Source organism: Oncorhynchus mykiss, chromosome 28, assembly GCF_013265735.2.
Source record: "Oncorhynchus mykiss isolate Arlee chromosome 28, USDA_OmykA_1.1, whole genome shotgun sequence".
NCBI classification, from domain to species: domain Eukaryota; kingdom Metazoa; phylum Chordata; class Actinopteri; order Salmoniformes; family Salmonidae; genus Oncorhynchus; species Oncorhynchus mykiss.
Genome location: NC_048592.1, coordinates 31,361,707 through 31,373,626, shown reverse-complemented (window position 1 = coordinate 31,373,626; position 11,920 = coordinate 31,361,707). Strand labels below are relative to the sequence as shown.

Genomic DNA, 11,920 nt, shown 5'->3' with positions numbered 1-11,920 from the left:
ACTTTGTTGAAGCACATTTGGCAGCAATTACAGCCTCGAGTCTTCTTGGATATGACACTACAAGCTTGGCACACCTGTATTTGGGGAGTTTCTCACATTCTCCGCAGATCCTCTCAAGTTCTGTAAGGTTGGATGGGGAGCGTTGCTGCACAGCTATTTTTAGTTCTCTGCAAAGATGTTCGATCGGGTTCAAGTCCGGGCTCTGGCTGGGCCACTCAAGGACATTCATAGAATTGTCCTGAAACCACTCCTGCGTTGTCTTGGCTGTGTGCTTAGGGTCATTTTCCTGTTGGATGGTGAACCTTCACCCCAGTCTGAGGTCCTGAAAGCTCTGGAGCAGGTTTTCATCTAGGATCTCTCTGTACTTTGCTCCATTCATCTTTCCCTCGATCCCGACTAGTCTCCCAGTCCCTGCCGCTGAAAAACATCACCACAGCATGATGCTTCCACCACCATGTTTCACTGTAGAGATGGTGCCAGGTTTCCTCCAGACATGACGCTTGGCATTCAGGCCAAAGAGTTCAATCTTGGTTTCATCAGACCAGAGAATCTTGTTTCTCATGGTCTGAGAGTCTTTAGGTGCCTTTTGGCAAACTTCAAATGGGCTGTCATGTGCCTTTTACTGAGGCTTCCATCTGGCCACTCTACCAGGCCTGATTGGTGAAGTGCTGCAGAGATGGTTGTCCTTCTGGAAGGTTCGCCCATCTCCACAGAGGAACTCAGGAGCTCTCTCAGAGTGGCCTCCCTGACCAAGGCCCTTCTCCCTCGATTGCTCAGTTTGGTCGGGCAGCCAGCTCTAGGAAGTGTCTTGGTGATTCCAAACTTCTTCCATTTAAGAATGATTGAGGCCACTGTGTTCTTGGGGAATTTCAATGCTGCAGACATCTTTTGGTACCCGTCCCCAGATATATGCCTCGACACCATCCTTCTCTCGGAGCTCTATGAACAATTCCTTCAACCTCATGGCTTGGTTTTTGCTCTGACATACACTGTCAACTGTGGGGACTTATATAGACAGGTGTGTGCCTTTCAAAATCATGTCCAATCAATTGAATTTACCACAGGTGGACTCCAATCAAGTTGTAGAAACATCAAGGATGATCAATGGAAACAGGATGCACCTAAGCTCAATTTCAATTATCATAGCATAGGGTCTGAATAATTATGTAAATTAGGATATTTCTGTTTATTTGTAATACATTTGAAAACATTTCTAAAAACCTGTTTTCACGTTGTCATTATGGGATGTAGATTGACGAGGGAAATGTAGGTATGTGTGTGGCAACATCCAAACTTTTTTCCAACAGATATTATCAATAAATCCATTCCAATAAGGCATGACATAAGGTCATAAGGTATAGATAGCTACAACATGGGTCGTATCGCTCTGTTGTTGAATGGACCAAAAGAGAAACTAATCTTTCTTACTGACGAGTCAACAGGGTCAATAGAAGGTAGGCTCTGACACGTTCCTGAATAATAGAGCAACACCTGAGGGAATGGCATCTAAAACAATTGCAAAGTCTTTAGGTGTTACAGGGACCTTGTAAAGTGATAAGAATTCCTTATAACTGAGTAGAAGACCCTCTGCATTTACCAATTGGCTCACCAATAGGATATTATTTCAGAACCAATATTCTAACAGAAGTATTTTTATACAATATATCCCGATTATTCCATATATAACATCTGTGGAGAAAAAGTATGCTTATAAATTAAAGACCATGACAAGAACTTCTGCTTTTCATCGGCAGGTTGTTTCACTGGAACTTTGTCAATATTATAATTGCAAACCAACATGAAGTTAAAGGCCACCAAAAGTAGAGAAGACATGAGGAATACAATTCCAGATAGAAGTGGGTCTTCTTAGGAATTGTTTTATCCAATTGATCTTAAAAGTATTATTTAAGGTAGTAAAGTCCAGAAAATTCAGCCCACCATTCTCATGTGTTCATTACAACAGTTATCCTAATGTAATGGCTACGGTGTCACGATCGTCGTAATGATGAGACCAAGGCGCAGCGTGAATAGAGTGGGGGGTGGGGGAAACAACCAAAGGAACCGTGACACTTCTAGTGTGCACACAGGCACCTAACTGTAGACAAGATCCCACACCAGAAAGTGGGAAACAGGGCTGCCTAAATATGATCCCCAATCAGAGACAACGATAAACAGCTGTCTCTGATTGGGAACCATATCAGGCCAACATAGAAATACAAAAACCCCTAGACCTACAACAATCCTAGACATTCAACACTAGAGTACACACCCCGACCTAACCAAAATATATAGAAAACAGAGATATCTAAGGTCAGGGCGTGACATACGGTTTCTCCACGGAAAGTTGAAAGCATCTGGTCTATCTCCTTGCTTATTTTACTGTCAAGATATAAAGATAGAGCGCCATGTGTTAGTCTAGACCTTCAGCCTTGGTTATTAGGACTCTTCCTTTTAAAGATAAGTCCTTCTGTAGCCATTGATTTAGCTTCTTCTGGGGGTTTTTAATAAGAGGGTTAAAATTTAGTAAGCCTCTAGACTCCTGATCCTTTGTAATGGTTATGCTTAAATATATGTAAGTTCTTCTTTTCCTGGAATACCATAATATGAAGGTGTCACACAATCTTTGACAGCCATGAGTTCACATTTATTAATGTTAAGATATAGACCAGATGCTTTGGAAAAGGATTGTATCACATTGATCGATATGGGAACTTGGTTAGCATCTTTCAGTAGTATCATCAGCCAGCTGGCTTATAATAATTTCTTTACCAGTTATGGAAATACCTTGTACAGGACTATTATTTAAAACATTTGTAAGAAGTTGAGTGATTAATAAAAACAGGTACGGAGAGATAGGACAACCTTGCCTAATTCCTCTCTTTTAACTCCAATCTAGGTGAGGTGCCATATTTCAATTTGATAGAGATGTTACCATTTGTATAGAGAGTCTTAATAGCCTTAAAGAAAAAATCCCCAAAGCCAAGTCTCTCAAGGGAGTGGAAGAGGAACTGATGCTCTACTGTGTCAAATGCTTTTTAAAAATCTAAAAATAATATGAATCTATCCTCAGTTATTAGGTCTGAGTAGTCTAGTATGTCTTATACATTGTCTTATACACTGACATTGTTAGAAATATGTCTGTACCTCATGAAGCCAGACTGTGTTTCATCAATGACTGCATCCAGGACGTCTTTAATTATCTTTGCAAATAGTAAGGCTAATATCTTATGGTCATTATTAAGAAGACAAACTGGACGCCAGTTATCGATGAGCAGCACTTCTTTTTTAGGCTTAGGTATCAGTGTTATTAACCCCTGACTCATTGTAGGAGGGAGAACATTGTTTTAATACCCTCTAAAAAGACTTCAAATAGGAAGGGAGCTACTTGTTCAGAAAATAATATGTAAAATGCTGAGGTAATTCCATCAACACCTGGTGATTTATTGTTCTTTAGATGTTTGCTTTGATGGGTTAATCACACTGTTTACATTCTATATCACTGATAGAGTGAACATTATTCAGTGAGTCAAAAAAACATATCTGTGGATTCCTGACAAGTGTGTACAATGTTCTGTTATGTTCAGTGTTCCCGGGAGCCGAAGACGTGTATTTCGATTAAGGCAGCCCCCTGTACCTCGCTGATTGAGGTGTTGGGTTAAATGCGGAAGACACATTTCAGTTGAAGGCATACAGTTGTACAACTGCCTAGGTGTCCCCATTTTCTTTCAACCATTTCTATGGGCAAAATGAATGGGGAAAAAATAGGGCTTTGGAATAAATGCCGAAAATAAGGTCTGAGGTTAACACAGGTTTATGAGATTGAATAAGTGTTGTTCTATAGAACAGTCAGTTAGCATGACCATTATGAATTATGAAGCCTTAATGTGCGTTTGTTTTATGTATTACATAATTCACAAAAAGTGACGTAAGCCTGTGTTTACCACAGACCTTATTTTAGGCGTTTATCAAAAAACGTTACAAGAACTCCATACGTTTCCATGGGCTTTGTTCAAAGAACCATGGAGCAGTTCGTGCATACAAAAAAGACGCCATTACTAGAAAAATATATAAAACCTGAAAAACGTGTGTGCGTATCACGTCAAACGTCATTTGACGTACATTTTTAGCGCGGAGTTTGTTGTTTGCGGAAAAGGAGAGGGGAAGAGCACTTCTGGATTTGTTTGTCTTTTATAAAGTTCTGCTTTGTAATATTCCAGGATATCTTTATTTTTTTGAATTTGTCTCAGAGTATTCAATTAGTATAATCGGCTATCCTTTACAAGCGATTTGTACGATAAAGGTAAAATAAAGTTTTGTAACGTCAATTCGATTTGCAAAGAACTTTGCTGGCTAGCTCAGCTCGTTAGCCTAGTTTGATGATGGGGTATATTTTGAACCTAGACATTAACTAAGTTAGCTAAACAGCAAGTAGCTTGGTAGTTCAAAGCAGTCTTCTAATATATACTGAACAAAAATATACAAATATATGAGTTACAGTTCATATAAGGAAATCGGTCAATTGAAATAAATTCATCAGGCCTTAATCTATGGATTTCACATGACTGGGCAGTGGCGCGTCCATAGTAGGGCCAGGGAGGGCATCGGCCCACTCATTTGGGAGCCAGGCCCAGCCAATGAGTCCCCCCCCCAAAAGGCTTTATTACAGACTGAAATACTCCCCAGCACCCCATCTTCCCACTCTGACCATCCTGCAGGTGAAGGGCCTTGGCTGGCGTGATTATACATGGTCTGTGGTTGTGAGGCCAGTTGGACCTACTGCCAAATTCTCTAAAATAATATTGGAGCCAGCTTATGGTAGAGAAAGTATCCTAAAATTCTCAGGAAACAGCTCTGGTGGACATTCCTGCACTCAGCATGCCAATTGCACACTCCCTCAAAACTTTAGACATTTGTGGCATTGTGTTGTGTGACAGAATGTACATTTTAGTGGCCTTTTATTGTCCACAGCACAAGGTGCACCTGTGTAATGATCATGCTGTTTAATCAGCTTCTTGATTAGCCACACCTGTCAGGTGGATGGATTATCTTGACAAAGGATAAAATGCTCATTAAGGGATGTAAACAAATTTGTTTAAAACATTTACGAGAAAAGCTTTTTGTGCGTATGGAAAAGTTCTGGAATCTTTTATTTTAGCTCATGCAACATGGGACCAGCACTTTACATGTTGTGTTATTTTTGTTCAGTGTACATTCTCCAAACTAGAAGCTAGCTAGTTGAGCTTGTAGCTAGTTGATCAGGTCTGTGTTTTTTGAAGAGTGTACAATTGAGTAATATCAGCATAAAGTACATTTTTTTTGTATCTGCTTGTTTCCTTATTAAAAACCTTGTTTCAACATAGTTAGCTAGTCAAACCGGAGTTAGCAGATTGCTAAAAGTCAGCTAACTTGCCAGCTATCCCATGCACAGTAACTTGGTTAGCTGACAGTTGCTCTGCATTATAGTCAGTGTGTCATTGTGCCTCTAGTCAACCCACATCTTGACTGTCACAAACAAGGAACACAGGAAGATGTGTATTACAGAAACTGGACATATGCTAAACATGTTGATCACTCTAAGCTAAATATTAACTTTAGTCAACTTAAATTTCCCAATTACATGTTAACATTTCATCACATTCATCATGTCAGAATTGTCACTGGTTTAAATGCTCATCTGTATTTCTAGATCCACAGTCCACAGAACAAATGGAAGTCATTCCCTCTGTCTGCGATGACAGCAACAGCACAGAAAGTCACGTCAAAGCCGACAAGCACATTAGAAGGAGAAAACTATCAAGTGAGTTTGATCGTGCAAGAGGCATTGTTTCGGTGATATTGTCTTTACCAATTATGTTATGCCTTCTGTATGGTAACTCTATTTTTCTCCAGTGGATGTGGAGAATGACATTGAGTACCTCTACGAAGCTGTTCCTCAGCTGTCCACAGTTTTCCACATTTTAGACAAAATTGGGGAAGGTATGTAGTAGTACTCTGTGTGTCTTCATATGCAGACGACTGCAGGTTAGCCACAGTTTGGCAATTAACAAATATCAGTTTAAAAAAAGGGTTATCCTATATCAGTTGTTTTTGGCAAAACAAAAAAAATACTTTGTTTTATGTAGGTACTTTCAGTTCAGTGTACCTGGGCGAGGCTCTGATGGCCAATGGGACGAAAGAGAAATTTGCCCTGAAGCACCTCATCCCCACCAGTCACCCTGTGAGGATCGCTGCAGAGCTCCAGTGCCTCACTGTGGCTGGGTAAGTCTCACACTTTACATGCTCTGGGTGTAGGAGCAATATTACCACAAGCACTAATATTTTCATGGACTGATCCACTTGTAGAGGAACATTCTCTCAAGAGATGCATGAATAGGATTGCACTGCATTAGTTTACAGTTTAGAACAGGGGTCCCCAACAAGTCGATCACCCAGATTTTATAGGGCCCCCCTTAGTAGTTTATTAACCATTATTTTACCAGGTATATTGGCAGTAAAAACAGTGCACTACTTTCTCTTGTACACTGATGTTCCCGGGGGAGAAGAGAAGAATGTCACTATTTGAAAGCTAAAAAAAGGAGCTTGTGACATGTTTGAGTTTTTAAAATATCTCTCATGCTAGAAAAAGTTGGGAGACCCCAGGTTTAGACAACACAATGTTCTCAATGTTTTTCTTCCCTCTTTAAGTGGAAAAGAAAACGTCATGGGCGTGACCTACTGCTTCAGAAAGGATGATCACTGTGTGATTGTTATGCCTTATATGGAGCATCAAACCTTTGTGGTGAGTCAATACTGTGTAGTTGGTTACCTGGTTTGTGTGTTTATACCTTGTTGGTGGCATAACACTAGCAAAGTGACGGAAATCTTTCTCCTATCAGGATATCATTGGCCTGCTGAGTTTCGAGGAGGTGCGTCAGTATATCTACCACCTGCTGAAAGCTCTCCGACATGTCCATCAGTTTGGCATCATCCACCGTGACATCAAGCCCACCAACTTCCTTTACAACCGGCAGGAGAAGATGTGAGTACTGAATACCCCTGTATCACTGGAGCTAACCTTCAGCTCTATATGACACTCTGGAATACTTGACTCAGTTAGTCAGGTCCAGAGATCATGTCTTCTGGTCTGACGTCCACATTTTGGACTGAGATCATTAATCTCCTGTCTTGAATGGTCTCTAGTCCAAAATTCAAGCATTTATAAACCCATTAAATGTTTGCTACCTGCAACTCCCCCACATTTTGTTGGGGTGCGTATTCCTACCATATATTGTTTTCATGGTGGTTTGCAGGTTTGCCCTGGTGGACTTTGGGCTGGCACAGGGCACAACCGACACCCAGATCGAGCTGTTGAAGGTGGTGAAGCAGAAGACCCAAAAGTGTGGGGGCTCCACGGGGAAACCGGAGACATCACAGGGGAAACGGGCACCAACCTCCCTAGCCCCACCTCTACAATCACTTTCACACCCCAGGACCTCAGCACCTCACTCTTCCTCCTCCACCTCTTCTTCCACTTCCTCAAAACCACCAGATAAGAGGGTCTCGGTCTCCACATTTTCCTCCACCACCCGCTCTAAACACACCAAGGTTGTCTGCACTGGATCTATCTCTTGCACTTCATTTGGTTACAGTGGTGTTATGGTATTTGTCTATAGGCTTAGTTTTTATTAACTCATTGACCCTGTAGTTATTGGACCATAAAGTGTTGTGATACTGAAGATGTTTTGAGCTGAAAACACACTTCAGGGATGTTGTAATGTATACGGTGACATGTAGTTATCTTGCTTTATGTACTTTGTCTGCGGTGTTCATTAGTGACATGATGTGACTTCGTTTTTTTTTTTTTTTTTAACCAGGAGTTCTCAGGTCTGTGTAAAACACCGCGGGCCGTATTTGGAGAGAGGAACCTGAATAGCTTTACCTCCGTCCCCACCAAAACCACTGACCCCAAGTTAGAGGTAGGAAATGCTTGCCTTCTCTCCTGTTACATTCAATCCATAGCTACTCTGTTGTCCAGTGTGTATTTAACACATTTGATTGACAGACATATTGCCGCACAAGTTTGGTATACTTTTCAGTTCTATCTTAACTAGCTGTAACTCTGTTTTAGTCTTTTGGAGTTGTCACCAACAAATGCATGTTTCTGGATACTCAGTCAGACTGCCCTCCAGCAGTAACAACCCAGACGATGAACTGTAGATTTGTTTTGGAAAGACTTTCCTCGGATCATAACAATCCTTTGTCTCTATGTTGGGCCAGCTGGTGAAGCCCACTAAAACAGAGGACCCTGCCACACGCAAGTTTATCTCTGCCCACCGGCGCCCAGTACCTGTCAGGACCCCTGTCAGCAACCAGAGACCCAACCAGAGGATGACCCCTGCTGCGGTCAACCTGGGCTTCACCTGCAGCTGCTACTCCACCGACAGAGTCTGTAACATCTGTATGTCTAGGAAACAGCAGGTGGCTCCCAGGGCCGGAACCCCTGGCTTCAGAGCACCAGAGGTCCTGACCAAGTGTCCCAACCAGGGAACAGGTAAGGCTAACAGATACCATCCTCAGCAGTACTACACCTCACATCTCTACTAATACTCCTCTCCACTGCAATGTCGCTCTCTGCATTGTAAATAAGAATGTGTTCTCAATCATATTTCACAGTGATGTCAACTTGTTTATTTTTCACTCCTGTCTCCCTGCAGCCATAGACATTTGGTCAGCTGGTGTGATCCTGCTTTCCCTGCTGAGTGGCAGGTACCCCTTCTTCAAAGCCAGTGACGACCTCATTGCCCTCACACAGATCATGACCATCCGAGGCTCCAGAGAAACCATCCAGGCTGCCATGACTTTCGGTGTGTATTTCGTCTTATCGACCATGTTTGCCACCATTGTCGGTGGTGACGACATCTTGATGTCACAAACGATGGTTTAGCATATTTGAACTTGACTTTAATGCTGGAATCTGGCAACGCACAAAGCAGGGCAACATGCCAAATGGCCTATTCACCATAGCCTAAATGTTTAATATGTATGTGGTAGTTTGACTATTAACAAAATGCAAGTGAACAATGTGCATTGTAGAAAGAGAGGAGAGCATCAAAGCAGCTGAATGTCACATGGGGTCCAAGGTGTTTTCCTCCTCCGTCTGATTGGCCTTTTGCAGCGGACACGTCGTTGTCTGGCTTGTTTTAAAATATTCATTTTTCAAAATATATTTTGTCTCTTTTTTTTTTCTACAATTCCCTTTCGATTTGAATGACTTTTTGACCTAGGCATAGCCTATTCTTTCATGATCAAACATTGAACTCTGTTAGGCCTATAGATTAATTCAATCTCAGAATAGCCTGAATAAAAACATAGTATAGTAATAATGAGAGAGGGAGAGAAAGACTAATCGAATAGGTAGTCGACTAACCGAACAGGAAGTCCTGAACAGGAAGTCCACATTTAGTTTTTGCTTTACTTTATCAAAGTGCTGGCAAAATAAATTGTGCCGTCGGAAAATCCCTCCTCGCAAACCAAACAGCCAGTAATATAGGCCTACACTAGGGTACTGTCAATAAAAGTTGCATTAAGTGTTACTTTGACAAGTTAAACTTATAAACTAACATTTTATAATATTGCCAGTGTTTATTAATGTCCTTGAATTGTCCAATGGGCAATCGGGCATAAGCTCCCACAGCAGCATTTTCAATCAATGGGAACAAAAAATAAACATGTTTTCCCCCACCTTTATTTAACCAGGTAGGCTAGTTGAGAACACCTTTATTTAACCAGGTATATATATATATACAGTGTGTGCAAAAGGCATCAGGTAGGCAATCATAGGCCATAGGAGCGAATAGTTACAATTTAGCAGATTAACACTGGAGAGATAGATGAGCAGATGATGATGTGCAAGTAGAGATACTGTTGTGCAAAAGAGCAGAAAAGTAAATAAAATAAAAACAGTATGGGGATGAGGTAGGTAGATTTAGTGGCCTATTTACAGATGGACTATGTACTGCTGCAGCGATCTGTTAGCTGCTCAGATAGTTGATGTTTAAAGTTAGTGAGGGAAATAAGTCTCCAACTTCAGCGATTTTTGCAATTCGTTCCAGTCACTGGCAGCAGAGAACTGGAAGGAAAGGCGGCCAAATGAGGTGTTGGCTTTGGGGATGATCAGTGAGATATACCTGCTGGAACTTGTGGTACGGGTGGGTGTTATCGTGACCAGCGAACTGAGATAAGGCGGAGCTTCAGCTTAGCGAACTTGTAAATGTTGAGAGGTTTGTAGTCTGTCCATCCTTTGCCCTGATTATCGTTTTGCATATTCTGCAAGTGACTTCGATCAGGTCTTCTGGCTCACCTTAATAATTCCTCCTGAAACCGAATAACTGCCAAAGACGTTTCTTTCCCAACCCAGTCAGCCATTTCATTTGTTTTCTCATTTAGTGCCAGGCAGACTATACTGACCACCACTACTACAAATGGTTATCTGTACCGGTGTACAACTAAAGTAACCAAGGTGAAACATAGCAACGTCGGAATGTTGCTAGGGAAATTACCCAAGTGATTTCGATGCTAAATATCATACTTTTTTTTTTAAATGCTGCCATGTGGACAGCCAATAGGGTCTTCCCCGGCAGGAAGGAGACACTGCATCTGACCAGCCAGAGAAAGTGTCAGCTCCTGCTGGATGAAGAAGGGCAGGTAGCCCCAGGGCCGGAAAGCCTCCCATCCATCTAGGAGAAGTGGTCTCAGTCGGATTATTGATTTTATTTTTCATGTCCTCCCTGGAGGGGAAGAGGGTGTGGTCAACTCTACCACTCTGCCCCCTTTTCTGCAGGGCCACACCCCAGGTGCCCCCAACCAACTCAGACAAGAGGTCTCTCACATCTCCTTGGACCCTCAACTACTCCTCAATCTTCATACAGACGTTGTTGTTGCTCTTCAGACTCTTCTGTGCCCTAGGATGCTTGAAGAGGCCACATAAATATATCTAGGTTGTATCTCCGTTGCTTGATGAAGCAACACTGAGCACCAGATTGAGTCACGAGCCATTGTATTTGCAAAGTTGTCACTGACATCACTTCACCTACATCATGGAAGGAAAGTCCTGTATCTTGATGTCGTAATGGGCCTACCAAAGACCTGTTACTGTTATCAATGTAATTGTTTGGATAATCTAATTTCCTCTTAGTCATGTCACTTAAACAACAGCAATAAGAGGCTCCAATTAATGTAGCTTAGTTCATAACTTTATAAAAAGCCATTTACAAAGGCTAAACTTTTTTTAAATGCTTTAATTATTGAGTTGAATTACAAGAGTAAGGGCAGGATGCCACTGGTAATATTAAAAACGGTAAACCCATAGTAAAGTACAGCAGTCTGACCATAACATGACCATTATTCAACCACAGGTAAATCAGTGGTGTGCAGCCGTGAGCTCCCCCGGCAGGACCTGAGGACCCTGTGTGAAACGCTCAGAGGAAGGAGACCATCCCCGGACGATGAGGCAACACCACATCCCCACAGAGACACTTCCACACGCCACCACCATACCCATGACTCCCCCATTTCCACTCATCCCCCTGGGGAGCCCTCTAGACAGCACCTCCCAGAGGAGGACCAGACCCTAGCAGAGCCTGAGGCCCAGGATGAGAGGGGATGGGACAGGGTGCCTGACGAGGCCTACGACCTGCTGGATAGACTGCTGGACCTGAATCCAGCCAAACGCATCACAGCTGCACAGGCACTGCAGCATCCACTTTTTACTGACCTCTGAGATTACTGTTTTCACTCATCTTTGCCAAGGAAGTGTATGAATTTCAAATGTGAAGATGTGCTATTTACTTGAATTGTTCCTTGTTACCATATAATTTATGATTGCCTTGTTAAATATAAAATTGTACTTACATTCTCAGAATAAAATGTATTAAAGCACTCT

At 42.0% G+C, this 11,920-nt stretch overlaps 1 protein-coding gene across 5 annotated transcripts; it reads left to right on the top strand.

Annotated features, from left to right (window-relative positions):
• The first annotated feature begins 4,109 nt into the window (after window positions 1–4,109).
• cdc7 (cell division cycle 7 homolog (S. cerevisiae)) lies at window positions 4,110–11,916 on the top strand. Of its 5 annotated transcripts, none has more exons than XM_021589880.2 (11): window positions 4,110–4,300; window positions 5,687–5,797; window positions 5,890–5,976; window positions 6,123–6,258; window positions 6,685–6,778; window positions 6,876–7,018; window positions 7,290–7,353; window positions 7,854–7,955; window positions 8,257–8,530; window positions 8,694–8,843; window positions 11,394–11,916. In XM_021589880.2, the coding sequence occupies exons 2-11, from the start codon at window positions 5,707–5,709 to the stop codon at window positions 11,756–11,758; spliced, it is 1,506 nt and encodes a 501-aa protein (XP_021445555.2). In that variant the 5' UTR covers window positions 4,110–4,300; window positions 5,687–5,706; the 3' UTR covers window positions 11,759–11,916. The 5 variants fall into 5 exon arrangements, with proteins under 5 accessions (XP_021445555.2, XP_021445553.2, XP_036821922.1 ...); XM_021589878.2 differs by having other exon boundaries at window positions 7,290–7,584; XM_036966027.1 differs by having other exon boundaries at window positions 4,113–4,300; window positions 5,695–5,797; window positions 7,290–7,584.
• Window positions 11,917–11,920: the final 4 nt, after the last annotated feature.

Coding starts and splice junctions, on each gene's coding strand:
- cdc7 (XM_021589878.2), top strand. CDS start 5,707: ATGGAAGTCATTCCCTCTGTCTGCGATGACAGCAACAGCACAGAAAGT. Junction 6,259..6,684: donor CAGTGCCTCACTGTGGCTGG/GTAAGTCTCACA, acceptor TCCCTCTTTAAG/TGGAAAAGAAAACGTCATGG. Junction 7,019..7,289: donor TACAACCGGCAGGAGAAGAT/GTGAGTACTGAA, acceptor GGTGGTTTGCAG/GTTTGCCCTGGTGGACTTTG.